Source organism: Bos indicus x Bos taurus, chromosome 24 (genome assembly GCF_003369695.1).
Source record: "Bos indicus x Bos taurus breed Angus x Brahman F1 hybrid chromosome 24, Bos_hybrid_MaternalHap_v2.0, whole genome shotgun sequence".
Classification (NCBI taxonomy): Eukaryota; Metazoa; Chordata; class Mammalia; order Artiodactyla; family Bovidae; genus Bos; species Bos indicus x Bos taurus.
In genome coordinates, this window is record NC_040099.1 from 1,259,841 (window position 1) to 1,282,333 (window position 22,493).

The following is a 22,493-nucleotide window of genomic DNA, read 5'->3' on the forward strand; positions in this document are numbered from 1 at the left end:
TTTTACATTTTAATTTATATTAATTACTTTAAATGACTATTGCCATATGTTAAAAAAATGACTATCTGATTTAGTCGGTTTCTCTCATAATTTCTGCTCTAGCTCTGAAATCAACAGGGTTTTAATTCCTAAGGCTCATGACATATGACACCTGCCGGGGGACTGGGCAGCTGTTTAGTGGTTAGTACCTTTCTCAACACTTCAGAAACACCCAGCGTCTCCCAGGTGAACTTCACTGTGGCTTCTAGGTATCAGTAGTTACTTTTTTAAAAGAAGAAATGGATTATATATGTTGAACTCCAGGAGCTACTAAATTATGTAAGGTTTTATGCCTTATCACATGTTTTTGGCAAGGTAAAGCTTCTTTTCAAGCGAGGGGCTCCCTTCATCTGGGACTGACAGGCTCAGGGAGGGCCCCGCACCTTCTTCCCTGGCCTGCTTCTTTGAATCACGGCTAGAGGCACAGCTATTTAGTTTTCCAGGGACCCAAAGAACTGAGGTTTTCCTCACGGCCCACCACGGGAGGGTCATTCAGAGTGCAGTCATTTATGGACACTGTCAACCGTCTCTAGTCATTAAACATTTTCTACCACATCTTCTTCCATCAAAGATGTAAATTAAAAAAAAACCACAATCAAAAGGCTGTATTTTTATTTTAGAAAAAGGTGAAACATGAAAATTTCAAGACCGATCAAGACACGCTTAGATATGGCTTAAATCTAAGCTGTCAGACCTGACTGACTGTCCTTGGAGAAACACCACAAATATACATCCACCATCAATGACCATAACCTCAAATGCCACTTTTTCCATTAGAATAATCAAGGAGCGCCATTCAGAAATAATATTACATCCTGCATTTTATTCAATTCCATATGACAAAAATAGGAGCCTAGACTAAGACATCCATTTCAATCAGTAGATGTGTCAAGCCACAGATTTCGTCATAAAAAATATTGGATCTGGGTAACAACTCTGCACTGGTTCAGGGAGGGCCCGGCCCTGCACGGTGCTGCAATAGAAAAATAAGTGTCTCTCCACCGTGCAGACGGACAGCCTCACCCGGACACAGGCCGGGCAGTCTCACTGCCCGCCGCGAGCTGCCTTATGTACAGCACTTTACATTTCTCTTTTCTCACGGTATATACACATCTTTCTGGGAGGACAGAACACTACATGGTACCAAATACGACCCCCACCCCCCAAAAAAAAAATCACACCAAAAGGGACACAGATAAATAATAACAACATTCACTGCTGAAACACAGCGACACCGAGCACCTGTTTTCTGTTCCCGACACAGGCGCACCCTCACCCGTCCTGGGAGAAGAGAGAGTTCCCGGGGCTCACTCCATCCCACCTCTGTGGGAAACAGTGGGAGGGTTCCGTGCTCTTTTCCGACAGAAACCACCGCTAGGTCTGCTCATCTGTGAGGCTCTGAAACTCTGCTCAGTGACACGATGTGGTCTGCGCTTGCTGGGGCTCTGTTAGGAAGATCGTTCTAGAGCTCGGTCTCTGCTGAGGCGGCCGACTGCCTGCCTCCTTCCTCAAGGCTCGCCTCCCGGCGCTGCCCCCGGGCACGATGACCCGGGGGACCGTGCAGTCGGAGGAGGCCCCACTTTCAGACTCCGGCACGCGTGCAGCACACAGAATGAGGTAGAACACACCACCTGTCCACACGGCCTGGCTCAGCCGAGCCGCTTGCACCTGCCCGGGGCCCTTCCCTGACTCGGAGCAGCTGACCGTCACCAGCACAAGCCTGCACTTTGAGCGACTGGACCACAGTGCGCTTCGTTTGCTTCTGAGAAGGTAATAAATAAATCAGAAACCAGAACATGTCCCGCTTGTGATGGATTATACTGCCCGACACCCGGCACCTCTCGGTTTATTGGACACAACGCCAGGCCGGCAGGCAGTTGGGATCTGGTCCGCGGGCGTGCGAGGAAGCAGCAGCGGGGACAGCAAGATCACACCTGCACGGCAGCTGCTCGGCTCCCCCCTCCCGGCTTATGTTGGTGCCACAGCCCTAAGACGAGTTCACCAGAGTTCTGTTGGGGGTGGTCAAGCTTTTAAATGGGCTTTCTAGAAAAGTTAAATCACTCAATGTAAGAAATGGCAAGCCCTAGTTTACTGAGGAACGGACAAGTCCTGGTGGTTTTCCTGGTTAAGGAGCACAGATTTCTCGTATCATTTGACCTAAGACCGTAACAGCTTTTTTTTTTTTTTTCATTTTCCTTCAATCAAAGTACTATTTATAAAATGCTTTACATCTTTTAAAATTTTCAAATTATAGACAAACCTCCCTAATACAAAATACTAAAAGTGCAATAGTATAAATTAAGAGTTTGCAACCACATTATACAAACATTACCTTTTTATTGTACAGCTTTGATAATGTGAAATATTTACTCACAACTGCTATAATGTTGTGAATAATTCACGGTGACGTCTGTCTGTGACTTGTTCCCAATTGCTGGGCTACAGACCACACTAGAGACCACTGTCCACATAGCAGCTACAGACATTTAAATTAAAAAAAAAAAAAAAAAAAAAAAAGGCTTGTTATTGACAGGTGCTTGCACACGAAAAGCATGCTGTTTCCTAACAGAACTTCACGATTTGCCTGCATGGAAATCACCCACTTATTTATAGTAAAACAAATCTTGCTTTAAAAAAAAAAATTCACATAGCCAGATGTATTCTGCAGTACAAAAGCTGCCGTTATAGTCAGGCTGCATTGTCTGTGACCCGCATCATCTGAACATCATAAATTCTACAGGGGAAGGTGCTGTGCGGGACCGGCGTCAGGCGCACTGGACCACGTCATTGAGATAAGAGTTCTAAAGACAGAGTTCAAGTTTCTAACTAATTCCAACAAGACCACTGGACGAGTTTCCCTGGCACGGGGCGGGCTCTGGAGGGATGGAACGGATGTGGTCTGAGCCCCTTCGGCTTCCGAGGCGGCTCTCGGAAGACGTCTCTTTCTGACTCAGATCTATCTCCAAGGTTGCTGAGTTCCCAAGTTCACCTCGAAAGGCGCAACCGGGCAGCGCAGGAGGCCACCTCGGGCGGCCACCCGGTGACGTCTTTCCCGCTCCGGGTGAACCGAGAAGGAGACCCACAGGGCAGGGACGTGGCTAGTTAATCCCAATCTCCTTGTTATCCTCAATGAACCGTGTGAACGGCCGGCTGCCTCCCGTGTCCGAGTTGGCTTTGTCCAGCCCTGCGATGGGCGGGCTGCTGCCTGGACGTGCCTTGTCCAGCCCGGCGGCCAGGGAGCCCAGTGGGGGGAGGGCGCTCCCGCTGAGACTTACGGGGAGCTGGGGGAGGCCTCCGTTCTGGATGACGGAGATCTCGTTGTTCTTCATGGCCAGCCCGTTGGTGATGGCAGCGGCGTACTGGTTCCAAAAGCTGGGGTCCACGTTCATGGCCCGTGCGGCCAGATCCTTCTGGAACATCTCTGAGAACTTCAGGGCATCGCCACCCAGCAGGGCCATGGGGTTCTCCACCGACAGGCGGCGGCCACGCCTGGCGGGAGCGTTGTTCCACATGTGGGTGCCCATGTGCACCTGCGGGGACAGAGCCACACTCAGGCGTGAGCGCGCCCAGCCTCTGGTTACAGGGCATCCAGGGCCAGGGGACGCCTTCCAGCTCCTTTCCGTCCCCTCCTCCCCAGCCTGAGCATTCATCTGGGACAACAAACTTGTTAGGTGAGGTTTTCTGAACATCTGAGACATGAACCTGCAACACTCCTTTCGTCAAGTACAAGGCAAGCTGACCGATGAGCTGATGGACACTCCTATCAGTTCACAGCTTGACAGCATGATTTCCCCACTAAGGTGTCAGACCCACAGGCCACCTGGAGGGTCCCAAAGCTCCCCCCATACCCAGATCATCTTCTGCTTGTAACTCCTGCCTTTTCTGTGCCTTTCTCTGGTTTTCTCCCCAACAGAGAGGGAACGTCTGGGCACCTGTGGTCAGCAAGGACCTCAGGTGGCCTTCAGGAAGTGGAAACCACGTCCACAGTGCCTACTGAAGGGGGTTGCTGAAACCCCACATGCAGCTAACCTGGGCTAGAAAGCAGCACGCTGGCCTGAATGGCTCCGAGGTGCTGGCCATACAGCCTGCCTCCAGGGAAGATGGGCTGCCTCGCTGCATCTTCGATACCAACATTATATCATTGTACCGTTTGCCCCTGGCCCTCAGGCTGGGAAGCTTCTGCCAAATGCCCACCGGGCCCTCTTGGCAATCACGTGGACAAACCCACAGATCAAAGCCCTGGCCTCTGGACAGGATCAGCAGTGCTCGTGTCACGTGGAAGCATTTAAAAGCCTAGCTATTTTGGTATCAGTGACCCACTGGACTCAGGGCCGCAAGTGTGCATCTCCCCAACACCCTGCAGCCACTTAGGCGGCACCAGCCTCTCAAGGGGAGGACAGACCGGCACGGAAGGCAAGCTCCTCACTGGGCCCTGGACGTGCGTGGGAGCGCCACATGGAACACGCATACCTGGGCACACATACAAGGCAGACTCGTCCATAACACTCATAGACACGGCACATGCACGCTCTCTTGGGGGTGCCCCTCAGCCAGGACCACAGGAGGTGAGGGGGGTCCCGGGCGACCCTCACCTTGAGGTTGCCCTTGGTGGTGAAGGCTCTCCCGCAGATGGTGCAGCCAAATGGCTTCTCCCCAGTGTGGGTGCGCTCATGGATCTGCAGGGCGCTGGCCGAGGAGAAGGTCTTCCCACACGACTGGCAGTTGTGCTGCTTGGGGGTCCGGCGCGGTGGGGGGGCCAGCATGGGTGCGAGGCCAGGGCTCATCACCGTCGGAGGCCCGGGGGGCACCTGGACGGCAGCCGGCAGCGGCGGACCCTCGGCCAGCAGGCCGGCCTTGCTGTGCCCGTTCACTTCCGTTTTGATGGTGGTGGGCGTGGAGCCAGGGCCCAGGCTCGGGGTGCCCTGGCTGGGACCTAGAGTAAAGTTGGGGTCAAGCAACTGGGGAGGCAGCTCTCGCAACCTGTGGGTCAGTAAGTGCTGCTTTAAGTTACCCAGTGTGGAGCAGCCGCGCCCGCAGACCGCACACACGAACGGCCGCTCCTTGGTGTGGCTGCGGAGGTGGATCTCCAGGGCGCTCCTGCAAGCAAAGGGCTTGGCACACACACGACACACAGTGCTTGCACACTTACCCCGATCGCGGCTCAGGAACAGCAGGCTAAAGGGGGCCTCCTCCTTGACGGACGGCCGGCACGGGTGGGTGGCCGTCAGGTCCAGCGCCCCTCCGTTCTCGGGGCCGGGGGGTGGGCTGTCCGGCTTCTCCGTCTTCAGCGGGGTTTCCTGGGGCTCCTCCTGGGCGCCAAGGCCCGGGGACTTGGAGGGCAGGCTCTCGCTGTTACTGTTTCCGGGTGACAGGGCCTGCAAGGAGGAGGACGACTCAGACAGGGCCGGGCTGCCCGCACTCCGGCTCTCCAGGTCGCCCACCGCCGAGGACGAGTCGTTGCTCAGACGGTCGCTCTCCCCAGACCCGTTCTCCAGAGACTTGAGGGCACTCAGCTGCGGACAGCTCATGACCGAGTCCATCATCTTCATCTGGTTCTCCAGGGCGGCGATGCTGGAGATGACAGAGGGCGGGGAGGGTGGGCAGGAGCCCGAGAAGGCCAGCAGTGGCTTGTTTGGGTCGCCGGCCGCGTCCTTCAGCTCTGCGTCATCCTCCAGGGAGTTGTCGTCCATGTCGTCGTCACAGGCGCTCAGAGCATCGGCGGCCTTGTCGTCGTAGGGCAGCACAGCGTCCATGGCGTCCTGGAAGCCCTCGGGCAGCGGCGTGTTGGGGATCTGGCCCCCCATGTGCATGCGGATGTGCTGCTGAAGCACCACGGCGTTGGTGAACTTCTTTTGGCAAATGGGGCAGGAGTGCTGCACACGCAGGGGCGGCTTGGCGCGGTGCACGCCGAAGTGCGTCTTCAGGTTGCCCTTGGTGGTGAAGGCACGCCCGCAGATCTTGCACTTGAAGGGCCGCTCGCCCGTGTGCGTCCGGTAGTGCATCTTCAGGGCGCTCTGGCAGCTCAGCACGCGGTGGCAGATGACGCACTGGTTGGGGTCTGTCATCTTCTTGTCTATGTTCTCCACCAGCTGCTGCAGCTTGGAGGTTTCGGACGTTTGCATAGAGTCGAGCAGCCCTCCGAAGGGGAACTTGGCCTTAAACGGCTCGGCCCCAGCCGGGAGGACCGGGCTGCAGAGGCCTGGGGATGCGCTGCTGTCCGCCAGGGCAGACGTGGTGGAGACCTGCCCCGCCGTGGCCGGGAGGTCCCCTACCCTGGCGTTTGTGCAGGGCAGGCTCACGGGCTCGGTCTTGGGCAGGGAAGATCCACCGGGTGCTGGCTGCGGGGATCCCGCAGCCACCGGGACGCCTGCCTCGGAGCTGGTCAGGCCTGGGGACAAAGAAGGGCACTCGCTGGACGCGGGTGAGGGCCGCTGCGGGGAGCGGCTGGCGGGGGTGAGGCTGGGGGAGTCCACGTAGCTGCCGACGCCCACGCCTGGGAGGGTGGGTGGGAGCTGCAGCCCCACTGAGGTGGGCACAGTGGGCAGCGCTGGCTTGCTGTCCAGCCAGGTGGTGACCGGTTTCTCTGGCGGCAGCGACATCCCGTAGGGAATCCCAGAGCAGGTGGGCACGTTGTCCAGGTACTCGGGCACCGGGTAGGGGTTCATCTGGATGTGGGGGTACTTCTCCTTGTGCCTCTGGAAGTGCACCTTCAGGTTGCCCTTGGTGGAGAAGCGGTTCCCACAGATGTTGCACTTGAAGGGCCGCTCGCCCGTGTGCGAGCGCAGGTGGATCTGCAGGGCACTGTCGCTCCCGAACACTTTGGCGCAGAACCTGCACTTGTGCTTGAAGAAGGGGTCCTCAGTGCTGGCCTTGGGCTCAAACACCGACACGTTGGGGGGCTTGCCCTTGCGGTGCTTCATGAGGGCTGACAGGGGGTCCAGCGCGTTGGCCGTGGCCGCGATGCTGACCAGCGGGTTGGGGAAGATGACGGTGCTGGCGGAGGTCTGAGGTAGCAGTGGGCTTGGCAGGCTGGGTGTAGAGGTGAGCAGCGGCCCGGGCCCCAGGGCGGGGGGCGTGGGGGCGTTCTGTGGCCGGGAGGCGCCCCCCGAGGCGCCGGCCGCTGGGGTTGAGGCCGTGGAGGTCGCGGGGGCACCGGAGCACGCGGGGGCACCGGGCTCCGGCACCGAGGGGCCTCCGCCCGCGACGTGCGGGGTGCTGGCTGTGGACGCCGGCGCAGCCAGGTGCTGGGGGCCCTCGTAGGCCGCCGGTGGGGCGGCGGGTCCCTGCGCCGTGGCCGCGGGGCCGGTGCCGGCCGAGAGTGGCAGGGTGGGGTGCGCGGCCGGCCCGGGGTGCAGCGGCGGCCGGGATGGCGGCAGCGGGCGGCTCATGAGGGCCACCTGGCTGCGGATCTGCTCGATGAGCTGCAGCTGCTGCACCTGCTGCTGCTGCAGGGCCACGAGCTGCTCCAGGATCAGCGGGAGGGCCGCGGCCGCCACGCCACCGCCCGGGCCCGCTGCGCCCGCGGCCCGCGAGGTCTGCGAGAACTGCGCCACGGCCACCTTGGTGCTCAGGAGGGTCTCCAGGGTCACGTTGGTGCTGGGCATGCCGTAGGCCGCCCCGGGGGCCGGCTCGGGGCCTGGCGGTGGAGGCGGCTGCCCCGCATGCGCCGCGCCCGGGCCCTGGAAGCCCTTGTCCGCGGGCGCGCCCACCTCCATGGGCTCGTCCTCCCGCTCCGGTGCCCTCGCCTCCACGGCCTCCCCGCCCTCCGGGGCCGCCGCCGCCGCTGCCGCCGCCTCTTCGGCAGCCTCGCTGTCCGCGCGCTCACTGGCCGAGCTGGCTGGGGACGCCTCGGGGAAGTCCTCGGAGGGCGGGGCGGGTTCATCCTCGCCCACGATCAGCACCAGGGGGTTCTTGGTGCAGGCCTCCTTGTGCGCCAGCAGGTCGGCCCACTTGAAGAACTCGGCGCAGCACTTCTCGCACACGTGCGTGTCCTCGCCTCCGCTCCGGCTCTCGTTGCCGCTGTCCGCGTCCTCGGCGCCCTCCCCGGGGGCCGCTGAAAAAGCAAGACATTACATCAGCCGGGTCTCGAGAGACAGCCCGCCCTCCATCTCAAAATTTTGCACATAAGTAAAATCAATATTTTTTATTCTGTACAAATTACCCCACTTCAACATTTCTGACGTCCTGGCGTGTGTATTCTATGACTCTTTCTAGCTAGCTAATCATTTTCTTAGCACAATCCATCAAATTATGAGGCTCTATCAATTGTGGATACTGCTTCTTAATGAAATTCCATAGAAGCCATTGATTTCCAATATTTTCATACAATCTGCAGCCACCCTGTCTGTTGGGTACAAAGCCAGCCTTCGATGGGCTCATTAGGACTCCCCTACCATCCGGCTTCCTCATTTCCAGCAAAATCAGAGATGCCTTTGCCAGTTCGCTTAACATTGCTAAACTAATCTGTAACCTTTCAAACTCACGTCAGCACCTGACAGGGGAGCCGGCTGCAGCCTCTCTCCTGGGCTCGGACCACGGAGATTTATTATCTTTATGCCGCGCGGAGACATTACAGATTTAATGTAATTCTACAGAACCTTTCAAATCAATGGGCATTTATTTCATGGAGGAAATTTCAGCTAAATACTTTCATTTGTAAATATAACAAAGAATATATAAGCACTTCTTACATCTCTGCTCAGAAAAACAATCTCCCCGACTTGCAGTTCGATCCACACATCAATCCTGTATCTTTTTAGCGGGTGCACTTGCCTCCAGATACAGTACGTTTCTACATTTCAGGATTCACCAAACGAATACCATCAATATAGTCTGTGCCTAAAATTAATCATGTTTAATACAATTAATTGCCTCTGTCAGATGCAATATTTCTTGGCAAAATGAACCAAAATTATATGTTACTGTTACTAGCCAATCGTGTCCCACAGATTGTTAACAAACTAGAAATTATATATTTAAAGTTCATTTATGTTGACATGTTTAACATGAGAATGTTGTAGTCAGACACACTTTTTGTACCTATTTTCATCTATTCACATAGAAAGACTTAGCAAATTATATGCTTGTGCCATGGTGGAAACCCTCTAATTGGTTACACATGTTTAATTACTGTTGTAGGCAGCGACTTGCCGACTCCCGTTACCCTCTTGTGCCGAATAACAACCCTGTATAATGAATGATTCTCATTCACACCTGATCAAATAAATAGCTATACAGGAAGGAGAAACCAACATCCGAGGACATGCCCAGCTCCTATTTTCGGGGGGGGTGGCTGGGGTGACAGGCAGCCCTCAATGGGGTGCTCAGGCTCCCTGTGCCGGCCTGGGTAAAACTGCCTTGCAACTGCTTTTTGTCAACTTGCGGATGGAGTGACAGCAACAAATCACCTGGACAGAGACAAGTGACAGCCTCAAGCCGGCCCTTTGTTGTCGTGCGCAGTGGAGTGTGAGCGCCACGCACCCTCAGGTCCATATCCCCGAAAACCATTGACTGTTGAAACATCAACAAATGGATTTGCTGAGAAGCCTCCATGTTTTCTCGTTTAGGGTTTTAGGGAAGGAAGGATTCGGCACTGATCTCAGTAGAGAAATCTGACTTGTAAAAAATATCCAGTGAAAACATTTAGTCCCTCCGCTAGAGGAGAGAATAAAACTATAATTCGAAGCTGGTCGGCTGCTCCCCGCGAGGCTGCTGTTTCCAGGTAATTTATACGTGCCTTTAAAAAATTATTAGTGGTGTTCAATTAGCATTTTCTTAACTGGCTCAACCATTTGATGGGGGAAAAAGTTAGAGCTGCAGCCCATAAAGACCTGCTAGACTTTTAAACTAAATTCAGTGCTGAAGCTCAGACTGCAAGGAGTCTCCTTACTGCACAGAGGCAGGAGCGGAATCGGTGTCTGTAATGAGGTCGAGTGTAGCTGGAAGCAAAGACATGGCTGATTTATACTGCAGATAGCAGCGTTAACAAAATAAATACTTGGAGTACTTAACTTTGCTCTATGTATGCAAAATCTGATCTGAAACTTGCAAGGGTTATGGAACAGGGCAGGGAAAAAGCCTCAACTCTTCAGGTAAATAATTTCTTAATGATAAGAAAACACGGGCTATCTCACATTTTAGTTCACCTATTTTAAAAAGGCAAAGAATCTCTACAATTTGTTTATAACAGTGGGTTGTTCTCCTGCAGACCCACATAATAAAAAATGCACTAGTGGACATTTTAAAAAGTTCATCTGCATTAAGCAATCAAGTTGGAATCAGTGTTATACTGTATCATAAATAGTGTAATTATCAGAACACAAAATATTCTAAAAGTTAATTTTAACACTTTAAAGCTATGATATAAAATGCCAGCCATAGTCTTCATAGAGTTTTAATTTTAATACTTTTTAAAAAGAAAACTACAAAAAAAGAGAAAAATACAGAGAAATTAAATACTGCTAATTTTTTGAAAAATTATTTTTACATCTTTATTCCCCAAAGAAAAAAATGTATAACTTACATGGTATACAAAAGCATTCACATGGTATATACGTTTACAGTTTTATACAATTAAACACAGTGTATGTTTTGTCCAAAGAATATTTTTCATTTTCTTTTCCAAAAAATTATGATTGAAGTACAGTTGATTTACAATGTTGCACCAGTTTCAGGTGTACAGCAAGGTGATTATTTTGTATATACACATATTTATGTTTTATTTCTGTATTCTTTTTCAGATTCTTTTCCATTATAGATTACTAAAGAATAACAGTTGAATATATAAAAGTTGAATATAGTTCCCTGTGCTATACAAGAATATATTTTTTAATATGGAGTATGTATTGGGGACAATTCACTGAGAAAATGCTTGGAAATTGGCTGATTGCTGGATCGCTTTAAGTGCGACGACTGCCAGAAGAATTTACGTTAACTTTCATCTTTACAAATGAGCATTTCCCAGATTTTCTTTGTAACACATTATGGCATGTGAAATAAGGAAACAGGATTTTATTTTACACTGTACTTTTCTCTAAGGTTTTAAGAAACCCAAATAAATCTCTATTTACTTTAAAGATACATTTTAACATTTCCATTGGCTTTTTTCATGTACTAAGTATGTGGGGTTCACCTGCAAAGTCAAGAAAGCTGGGAAGGTAATTTCCTCCTGCCCCCACTGCAGGTGGGCAAAATTATAACTGTGTCTCAACTGTAGAAACCATGCACAGAATAATAATATTTAAGCACTATCTACCAAATAATAAGCCATTTTGTTTAAAGGAAATTGATAATTACCTAAACACAATGAAGATATTCTTGCCAAAGTAAAATAAACTTGCATTGTACGCCTCTAAAATCCAAGAAGGAAAGCAAAATTGAAGAGAGGAGATAGGGTGAAAATGGCATTCTGAACATTAGGGCCTGTTAGTTCATTATGTTAATGAACCTAACTAAATAGTTGTTGGATTTTACAAAGTTTCATAATAAATTTGCCTTTTAACTAAAACATATTTAAAAAACTACAATCAGTGAAGAAAAAAAATTCCTCAATACAATTCATATTTAGTATTGAGGGCAAATAATTTAGCATCACCACCTATAGTTTTTCTTACTGGGGTCTGCATGAAATACGGTAACATGATCACTTCAATTGTTAATTTCTACTTGTTTCACTATCAAATCTGAGTGGGATTAGCATTCCATGAAAGTTATAGAGAAGCACAAATTTCACAAGACAGTCTTGAATGCAATGAATACAAATGAAAAGACTCTAATATGTCACGTGTGGAATAGAAATTTGGGGTGCATATTTTAAGAACATTTTTAAAGAACAACAAGCACTTCAACTGAATTGGTTGGGAGAGAAGAACCAAAGCGAGCCTGTTTCACTGGGGACAGAGCTCTTTAGAAGCAGCAAGACCGCACTTGAGCCCAGAGTGAAAGCAGCGACCTTATGTAGCGTTCGGGGTGAGACGCAAAATAAGTTGTTATAACTTGCTTCTCGTTACAGTGGCTACACGCATCGTGTTACAGCGTAGACATGCTAATCTGGAAGTACTTATCTTTAAAAAAGTGCTTTCTATAACAAGAAAACCCTTATAGGAAAGATCTGACAGCAGCTCCAAATTTTATCATATAACGTCTAAAGTCCTTTAATCCTGCCATTGTTTTAAGCCACTATTGTGTCGGATTCAACTATCTTTTAATTAAACTTACATTGGAAACTGGCTTTTGCATTCTAAAAGTAGAAGTTATTATATCCATTTGTTGATATGGCTTTAAAATTTTTGTTTCACGGTAAAGCCATGTCCATGAGCCACTGTAACAACAGTACAAGTTTGAGAAATTTATTTCCAATGCAATAGGAAATTCTTTCTTCCTAAAAGGGACAATTGAAAAACAAGCATTGTTAACATTATCATTAATGTCAAAATAATTTATTTTTTGCATATTGGCAGATCAACGACTTAAGAGACTTAACTGCACATAGTCAGGGGCTTAGACTGTGCAAGGGTTAGAACTAGTGGAGAAAAATGCCAACCAGTGCACCCAGGAACAGAACTTAGGCAGGAATCTTCCCTTCTTGGTTAACAGGAGTATTTGGTCAAGGTTACTTTCTGAAAGTGCCACACAGCTTTCCTGGACTGACTGTCAACGAGAAGAAGGAGCTGTTGTGAAAATAACCTTATTTTGCTAACATGAAGGATGCATTGGCCATGGCTGCCAGCCTGGCGATGGGGTCTGTTCTCCTGGACGCAGTCAGGAGGAGGGACACGCAGGAGCTGAAGCTATTTCAACTGGAGAGGAAATGTGCAATTAGTTTACAGCTAGCCCCACACTTACTATTTACACATGAGATTTTCAGGGCTTCTAACGCTCACCATTCAAGCACTCCTGAGCACGTGCGCCACAGGAGGGGCAAAAGGCTTCCCTCGCCTTTCAGAGAGAGGCCTCCAACCTAGGGAGGGCCTCAACGGCAGTATTAAAAGTACATATTTTCCCCCTTCTCACTAATAAAAACACAGAGGATGTTTAACAAAAATGTCTCCTTTATAACTCTCTGGGTGTGAAAGGACCTCCCCTTGCGCCATCTCTCTCTCAGCTCCAATTCCCGGTCTGCTATACAATATACAAGGATCATGTTATACAGGGATCAGGTCTTCACTGCCTGCAAAAGCTAAGGTGGTCTTCCAAGTAGAGATGACCTGGCAGAGTGCTTACATGCCCGATGATCTTTTTAAGCTACAAGTAAAAAGCATCACTGTAATATTGATGAGAATATTTGCCACATGACGCTTTCCTAAAAAAATTCTAAGTGGAGTTCTCAGTAAGGCGTTTTTATTCTCTGCATCCTGAGGGCAGTACCTTGTAAATAAGTAACCACTTACACAGAGCAGTAAACAGGTGTTTGATAATTTTGTTGATCAAGCTCAAACTTTCACCTTGATTCTGCTACACTTTTTAATTCCTTTTAACAAGAGGAGAAGCAAAAGTTGTCCTTTATGGGAAAACGGATGTTAACCTCTTCACTTTAATTAGTAACTGGGAAACGCACGTGGGTCTCGAGGAAAGGAAACTGTACTTTTCTCCTGTGCCTTTTCCATCCCTTAAAAATCTAAGAAGCATTTTTCAAGTTTTCCCAAATTGTTAGGAGACACTATTTTCTTGCAAATTAATTCTTTTTAACTCCTTATGATAGCTTTGAATCCCATAAAGAAAGATGAATTATCACATACTGAGCCCAAGCTGTGAAACAGGAGGAGACAAATAGAGACCCCTACTGTGTTTAACAATGTAGAAGAAATTCCAGACGCGATAGAAAAATTTTGTCCTTTCCCTAGACCTCCAAGCGTGTGCGCTCGGAGCCGGACAGCGGAGGGCGCTCGCGCCTCGCCCAAGCCGCGCTGACCCGCAGGCCGGCTTCCGCCGACTCAGTGGCCCACGCCTCAAATGTGTTAAGGACAGACCACCTGTGGCACAGGCACCAAACGCCTTCTGTTTAAAAGGTTTGCGGGTTCTCCTCTGCGGGGTGAAGCACCGGGGAGGGAGAACACTGTTTCCTTTATGGACGCACGCAGCTGGAAAGCAGCCACAACGTTCACTTGTCTTAACTATCTGCCCGACGCTGTATCAAATAATAAGATGTTTGTTGCACTTCAAGGTTGCACAATCGTTCTTTCATTCAGATGTTATGCTGTAATCACCCTTCCGATGAATGCACGGATATCACTATCTGTGCCTCACGAGCAACGCACAAACCTGAAATTCGGCGGTCAATGCAGACCATTTCGATCAAAACTAGGGGAGGGGAAAGCACGGTTTGTGCTGGGTCACTTTTTTGGTCCAGATAAACTCACACATGAAGCTAAACGAGCTACTCCACCATGCATCTATGCAGACAACTGCCTAGGTCCTCCCCCAACTCCTCACTTTCCATATCCACCGGCACGACGATAAAGAAATAAGCCAAGCCTCTCGGATGTACAAACACCTGGCCTGAAGAACCCCACAGCTGCGCACACTGCCCCGTGTCCAGGAAGAAGGCGCCCATCCGTCGACTGTAACCGTCGACTCCTGCACTCGGTCTCAGGTTATTAAATCATTTCCAGGATTTGCCATCACCTCTGCACACTGTTCCATTTCTACAGGGGAAGTTTACACATGAGCAAAAAAAAAAAAAAAAAAAAAAAATCCTCCAGGAAAAGCTCTGCCCGGGGTCTGAAGCCAGCGTCTGCCTGCGCTGAGCCTACAGTCAACAATCAAACGGCGGTCTGGAGAGGGCACTCAGCAAAGAGGACCAGGAATGCCGAAGAATTAAGACCAAGAGCCACGGCACCTGCAGGGTTAATTAAACAGTTCAAGATGTAACAGCCGCACAAAAGAAAACGGGTCTCTCTCCCTCTTGGAGAACTATAAACACTTGTGCTGAACTAGCCGGGCATCTGATAAGCCCAGCAGCACAGGGCAAACCTGTGGGTCTCCAGTCCACTCTCAGAGCCAGTGTTAACACTTAACAGAACACTGGTGAGTCCTGTTGCCAAGGTCAACAGCGCAGATGCACTAATTGTATTATGAGCTTGACATCTAGTGGCCACCCCTGGCAGGGCAAAGCAGGCAAAGGTTAAACCAGCAGGTCTGTTGCAGCAGTGCTCTGAGCCACCCACCTTTGGTAGAGCAGTAGGAAGCTGCCAGTCCCCTGCAAGCCCACCTTCTCACAGATTCCAGGCCACCAGGCAGGACCCTGTGCGGCCCCAAGGCTTCCCGGAACACAGAGGGGGAGGGGTCCGGGATGGTCAGCAGGACTAATCCAGGATGCCTGGAAAAGACAGGCCCACGGAGGGGCGCCGGGATGCCACCCCAGAGCCTCAGGTCTCCCTGGACCCGAGCTCTTGCCTTTAATTAACAAACAGGCCAACCCTGATCTCTCACATAAACAGAGCCCATTACATTATTTTATTATTTCAATTAATATTTCACACTTGCTGTGATACGACTTGCCTTACTCGTCAGCTTGGAAATCACACAGTTAACTGCTTTCGAGATCACAGAAGTGTTCAAATTAGAGAGAAAAACCTAAGGATAGGGCTTAAGTTTATGTCAAGTAATAGTGAAAAACAAAAAAATCTAAGGACAGGGCTCTTTTGTAAAATATAAAAGTTTATGTAGAGTAATAGTAAACGTTCAATGTCTACATAGATTTTATTTACGCCTGGTCTTATACGAAGTGTGGGCAGCATCACACATGCTGTGATAGCAAACCTGGCCCACCGGCAGTGGAATCAGCTCTCGTTCTCACGAGGCTGTTGTTATCCTGGCAACTGGTCAAGAAACCATGAAGGAAATGAAAACTAACAAAACAACAAAACCTCTTCCTCTTCTAAGTAGTATTTAACAATTCTCCTTCTTGAAACTATTTCCAGCCTTAAAGGATGGGGCATGACCTCATTGGCAGTTAAGCAGGTTTTTATTTCATGCAAATAAAATACTTACATTTAAGGATGTTAAATTCTAACTGGTGTTCAGTACAGAACGGAAACCTTGGTTGCACCTTTGCTGAATTCTCCCCAAAAGAAAACGTTCTCAGAGCTATCTTGGGGTGAATGGCAAAGCCTCTTAGAGACTGTAGTTGAAAATGAAATCTGACCCACTTTTGCCTGCTTTTGCCATCATCTTGTATACAAAAAATAATCAGCTTGCTAAGTAATTCCTGCTGTTGGTCCATACCTTCTTCCTTTTCTGGATCTAAACAGATCTAAAAATATTGGATTATGTATAGATTGTGGAAGTTTAAATGTGCCTTAAAAAAATCCCTCTTACATAATCAGCTCTTTCTCTGTACGGTGGGAATTAATTGGCAGACTTTTTATTGGTCGCCAAATTATGCATTTTTAAATAGATTAGGATTTTAACTGCCATTTTAAAAATAAATGTTTGCAAATTCTCCTTTTCCTTTCCCCTCCTGCTTAACTTACTCCTTACCTTTCATGTTTCAGAGAAAACAGTCTGCCTACGGATGTTAGAAAGTGGCTTCTGTATTGTTTCCTTTGCAATGCTGAATTGTAAGTGTGTGAGTGAGTGCCCTGAGCGCTGAAGGCAAACCGTGCACAGACAGATAAAAGAGAAAAGATCTCAGCACCCAGGGCTGGGGGCCTTCTTCCCCTTAATTTAAACACAGTCTTTGAATACCACTGGTAAAGTCTTAAATCACAGGATCACCACATTTTAAAGGATTTTTAAGATAGCCATGTAACTGTGAGTTGGCAGAAAATAAAAAACAAACAAGATACAGGATGGCAAACTGATTTAAATTATAACATTCTTTTGTTCTTCCTCATATACATATTTTCCTCCTAACGACAATAAAATATATCCCTCCTAATTTGTATTTTATCCAATGAAGGATAGCAATAATACACCTTTTAAAGCTCTTAGTAGGAGTGTAAGTGCTGTTCCATCATTAGAAGTTTTAATTAATTTTTCTTAGAACAAAAACATTCAGCTGGCTCAAAGGATTTCCATATTGGTGGCATACATTTAATTAACTGAATCCCAAAACTGCATCCCATTTATTTCTAAATTTTCAGAAACAGGAAGGAAATACTTTACAATTTTAAAAGATAGTACCTACTGGGAATGTAAGTCAAGTCCCAGCCATCCTTAAAACACATCTTTAACAACCGAATAACTTTAGAACTTTATGTAAATCTTTATCACTTTTTCCCGTTCTACATACGTCATCATAGTTCACTTTTGCAATAAGGTCTGGAAAGTGCTAAGGCATTTTTGGATAGCTGTCTTTTCACTGCTTGCCTAAAAACTAAAGCCTGAAAAATAACAGTCACATTTCTCTTTTAAAAGAAATAAAGCCTTTTACTGTAAATTGATGTGACTGTGCACTCTGCCCCGCCCATACCATACTAAAAATTTTGCATAGAATATTTGTGTTTCATGTCATTATCAAGAACTTTCAATTTTATTGCAGGCATTTACTGCTTTAATTAACATGTAACACCCAAAGTAACACAAAGGAATTATTTACTTCCTTTCTAAAACAATGTAAACTTAGTTCACTTATAACTTGATGCATAGTTTATTTCCACTGCTTTTAACAAAATATAATTCTGAGAATATCTGAATTCATGGTGGAGTGATTTAGTTTTCACAACCATTTATCTTAAAAAAAATATTTTACTTAATTCTCCTCCTAATGGCTATCAGCACAACAGAGTAATACATACATGAACATTCCTTAAGTGAACAGAGAACAGAGTATCTTTTATGCTCCATGAACAATCAGCTTCAGAATAATTAAATCAGAAAGAACTATTTTTTAAACAGTTTTCCGGAACAATCGCGGGAACACACTCCTTGACTGAGACTCAGCCCCAGACAGGCTATTTTTGGCCTGTTGCAAAGTATGATCAGGAACTGTGGCAATATCTTGATTACAACTCTGAATGATTGTGAAAAACATAGCCTAGACAAAAACTTTAATCCCATGGTGGGTTAAAAAGAAAAAAAAATCCTGAATATGTTTCACCCCTAAATAAATTCAGTAACAACAAGGGGAATTCAAAAGAGAACTTGTGAATAATTTACTCCATCTTAGGTTTTCAAATAAGGGCTCTGGACCCCTCCACATGCTACACTAGGAGGTTCACCATGCTCGCATTTCTGAAGTGAAATTAAAAATGAATAGCAGTGTCTCAGCTTGTTAATTGTTAAATACAAGGGGTTTTACTCTATTAATTAAAATATGCTTTAATAAAAAGAGACATTGCACATTTTGATAACGACCCTACAAAGCTGAGAAGTATTTACATTGTTGCATTTTGGGGCGGCTGTGAAAGCCGATTTTAAGCTATTCAGGAGCCACAATAATAAAGCTTTAAAATTCCTCACTGGGATGCAATGTAGTTCTTTTGAAGGAAAGACTGTCTTTCTCATTCGGCAGAAATAAATCCATTCATTTGATCATGTAGTCATTGAGGGCAATAGAAAACAAACCAAGTGTGAGAAATTCTATGTGATGAAGTAAACAAAACAAAAAAAAATCCATTTCCATGACAAAAAGATTCTTTGTCCTTAATCTACCCACCATATGCAAGCGTTTCTTTTTAGCATATCTCCCGTTCTAATCTTGGGTGACCAGGCGACACAGATAAGAACCTCTTACCTCCGCTGCGACAAAAAAGACCCTCACGAGTTCACGAATTTTATTTAATTCCTGAATTCCCAGCCGCGTAAGAAGCCTTTGCTCCCTTCTCCATTCCGATGTGGACGAATACCTGCTTTTGCAAACTTTACGGCACCGCTCGCTAAACTCTTCAACTCCTTTTATTTTCTGCAGCCTAGTTCCCAAAGCAAAGATGCGTATCTGCTCTAAACCACTTATAATAGGTTAATCCAAAAAGTTGGCCGGCCTGTTTCGTAAGGATCACACTACTCTGTGCCCGGGCTCCGGGCAAGTGCAGGGTCGCCCCGCGTCCCGCGATAGCCCCGCGGCCGCCCCTCCCGCACCCTGGGGACCCGCGGGCGGCGCGAGGCCCGAGCCTTCACTTTCCCGGGCTGGGGCGCGCCAGGCCAGCCCGCTCTTGGCCCGGAGCTTACTTTCGCGGCTCCTACCTTCCCTCCTGGATGGGCAGGAAGTCCCTACCCTCCAGCCGACTGCAGAAGTTGCCGCGGCGCCTCCAAGAGCAGGAAAAGGCCCAGAAAACCGAGAAGCGACAGAAGCGTGCCGGGGTCTTACCGCGTGCACGACCACCCCCCGCGCCGCGGGGCAGCTCACCCGGGGTTAATTCCCAAGGCGGCCATTAGGAAAGGCCAGGCCACACCGACTTCCTACTCGCCTCGGAACGGGATCGCTGGTTTGTCGGCGCGCCCGGACCTCGCGGGCTCCGCGGCCCTCGGGGCACACCGGGCGCCGCTGGCCTGCCGGGGAGGGGGAGGCCGCGGTCAGGGCGGCGGATCCGCTCCGAGAGCTCACCGCCTGGGGCGCCGGGCGCCGAACAAAGCTGCCCCGGCCCGCATCCGGCGGTGGGAGACCCCGGGACGCGTCCCCGCCGCCGCGCTTTCCCGAGTGGGCGCCGCGATCGCAGAGGCCAGCCCCAGTGTCCAGGCGTGGTGAGCCTGGGGGGCGGCGCGGAGGCGGCAGCTCGGCCCCTCCCGCCCGCGCCCGGCTAGGCGCGCTGGCCTCCGCGGGGCAGCGCGGGCTCCCAGCGGTCCCCGAGCCCTGGCGCCTCCGCGCGCAGCTCAACTCCCGGCGGCCGAGCCAAGTTTACTTCGCCCGAAACTCCCGCGCCGCGCGCTCCGGCGGAGGAACGGATCCCCAGGCTGGCCTGCCCGGGTCGAGCGCCACACGGCAGGCACCGGCTCGCGGGAGCCCGGGCACTTTCTGGGTCCGCGGGGCCCACGCTCCCTCCAGACGCCCGGCCGCCCCGCGATCCGCGGCCCCTCACCGTGCTCGGGAGCCCCGTCCGGCGGCGGCAGCTCCTCGTCCGACTTGAGATGCTGGGGCTTGGCCTGCTTGCGCCGAGACATGCTGCTAGCGGCGCGCGGGCCCCTCGCAGGGCAGCGGCATCAGCGGGGCGGCCGGCGGGGACGGCGCGGGGCGGCCGGGCGGGCGCGGGGCGCGGGGCGCGGGCGGCGGCGGCGGCTGCGCGGGCCGCGCATGGGGCTGAGCAATTAGGCTGGTGAATAATGCATGGCTATTAGCAGAGGGCCGCGCCGATTGGCCGGCCTCCAGCGGACTCGGGCGGCCTATGCAAATGAGGCCGCGCTCGCAATTAGCGGCCGCGCGGCGAGGAGGGGCCGTCGCCTGCGGGACCCGGGCGCGCGACCGGCGCCGCCTCACATCGCGGGCTCCGCGCTCTTCGGCGCCCGGTTGCGGCCCGGCGGGCCGGGAGCGGCTCTGGCCGCGGCGGCCGCCCGGACCCAAGCGCAGGCAGCAAACTTTGGCGGCGTCCGCGCGGCGCCTCTCCGCCGGCGCGCCGGGCTCGCCCCTTTATAGAGTGTCTGCGCCGCCGCCCGCGCCCCGCGCCGCGCCCCCCCGCCGCCGCCCGGCGCCCCTCCCGGAGCGGGCGGCCGCGGGCAGGGCTCCGGCCGGCGCCTTTGTCTCTCCGGGGCGCTCGGGCGCCGAGCCTCCTGCTCTCCGGGCGCGGAGGGCCGGCCGGCCGCCTGCCTCCACTGGTCCTCGGCGTTTCTCCGCACGCCGGCCCCGCTCGGGCTCAGGTGGTGTCCCAGTCTCCGGACCTTCTCTCCGGGCTCGTGTCCGCTCTTCGGGCTCCCCCGGCGGCCGGCCCGGCCCGGAGGCTCGCGGCCGGAGCGGAGCGGAGTGCGCACGCCGGGGTGGCGGGACTTCGGCAAGACCAACTTTCCGGTTCGGAAGCGGCGCGGGCCGCGCGGCTCCTCCCCTCCCCTCCCCTCGGACCCCCTCCCCTCCGCTCCCACCCCTGTCTCCCCGCCGCCGCCGCCCCCCCCCCCAACCCCGGGCCCCTCGACTCCTGAGCGCCCGCCCCGCCCGCCGCCGCCACCGGGGCTGCCCCGGCCCTTCGCCCGCCCGCCAGGCCTCCGGGCCGCCTGTGGCTCCTTAAATCCAGGGACAGGGAGGGGACCGCGGGGCTTCGCGTCCCACCCCCAGTTCCGTAGCCTGATGGGTGCAGTGCCGGGCGCCTGTGGCGTGGGCAGGGAGCGCAGGGTGCCCGGAGGTCTCGCGACTGAAAGTTCCAAGTCCACAAAAGTCCCACGCGTGGCCCACCGCGTTCTGGACTTTTGGGGGTGATGTAGGGGGAGCAGGTGAGGGGTCGCGCACGTCCGAACCTGCCCCGCATCACCGGGCGGCGGGCGCCGCGCGCTCCCGGCACACGCACCCACTCTCCGCGCGTTATCAGGCGCGCGCCTCCGCCCCCTCGCGCGCACCCCACCCGCAGCGGCGCACACGCGCCCTCGCCCACTCCCGCGCGCTCACTCCCGCTCGTGTCCTCCATTGCGAGCGGCCGCCGGGATGTGCTCCAGGCCCGTCGCTGCCGAGCTCGCGCTTGTGCCCTGCGCCCCAGCATGTCTTCTTTCATTTCCTAAATTTATTATTTTTGTCTTCACAAGTGGCCCTGTCTGGTACGAAGCTTTGGCACAGATGGCCTCCCGGCGCTTCCCCCAGGGTCTTGTGCTGGAAGGGAACTGCCGGCTAGCAGACAGCCCTGGGCGTCCGCAGGGCTGCGATCTCCCCGCGTGGCTGGGAGCGGGGCTCTGACTAGTGGGGACCCCCTCCCCCGCCCCGGGTGGACCCCAGCCCTGCGCCACTCGCCCGGCTCTCTGGGAATTGCTTTTCCGTTCTAGAACCTTCCCTCTTCCCAGCCGGTGTTCTCTCGCGCGCCTCTAATTGTGTAAGTTTCACGAAGCAACAGCTTTGGGCTCCAGGTAAAGCGCAGAAAAATCATACAGAGGAAGGAAGCGCACAGGTTGGAATCGTCTCCAAAGAGACCCCGCCATCGCTTTTGCCACCCCCTCCCAGCCAGATTCCTGAAAATTGGTTCTGTTTTGCTACTTGGTGGCAGGAGTATTCACTTAGGTAATTTTATTTTTAAAATAAAAAATGGAAAATGAAACATGTTCAAAATCTAGAGTTAACATCCCCCCCCCCCCCATGGTAACGCTTTTATAGCTAAGCTGGGAGATGCAGGGAAGGTCTGTTTCGCCAGTGCGCCGTCAACTTTGGCAAATGCTGCTGCATTTTGGGGACGCTCTCGCATCCGGCGCAGAGGCGCTCGGAAGTGAAAAGTTTCCAGCCAGGGCTTTGGGGCTAGCTGGCCAGGAACTTTGCTGGGAAAAGAGTGGCTAAGAGGAGGGGCGACGCAGGGGCAGGCGGTGGTAGCGAGTGGAAGTTTCTTGCAGAATTTACAGGACGGCAGGAGTTTGGGGAAGTTGCAGCGCCGCAGCGGAAAGGTAGACGTCTGCTC

The 22,493-nt window shown here is 51.5% G+C and overlaps 1 protein-coding gene across 2 annotated transcripts; it reads right to left on the minus strand.

The window, feature by feature from the left end:
• Positions 1 to 634: 634 nt before the first annotated feature.
• SALL3 (spalt like transcription factor 3) lies at positions 635 to 20,151 on the minus strand. Of its 2 annotated transcripts, XM_027525972.1 has the most exons (4): positions 19,998 to 20,151; positions 5,189 to 8,092; positions 4,632 to 4,972; positions 635 to 3,569 (listed from the first exon to the last, which is right to left on the minus strand). In XM_027525972.1, exons 1-4 carry the CDS (start codon positions 20,077 to 20,079, stop codon positions 3,138 to 3,140), a joined length of 3,759 nt encoding a protein of 1,252 aa, XP_027381773.1. In that variant the 5' UTR covers positions 20,080 to 20,151; the 3' UTR covers positions 635 to 3,137. The 2 variants fall into 2 exon arrangements, with proteins under 2 accessions (XP_027381773.1, XP_027381772.1); XM_027525971.1 differs by having other exon boundaries at positions 4,632 to 8,092.
• Positions 20,152 to 22,493: the final 2,342 nt, after the last annotated feature.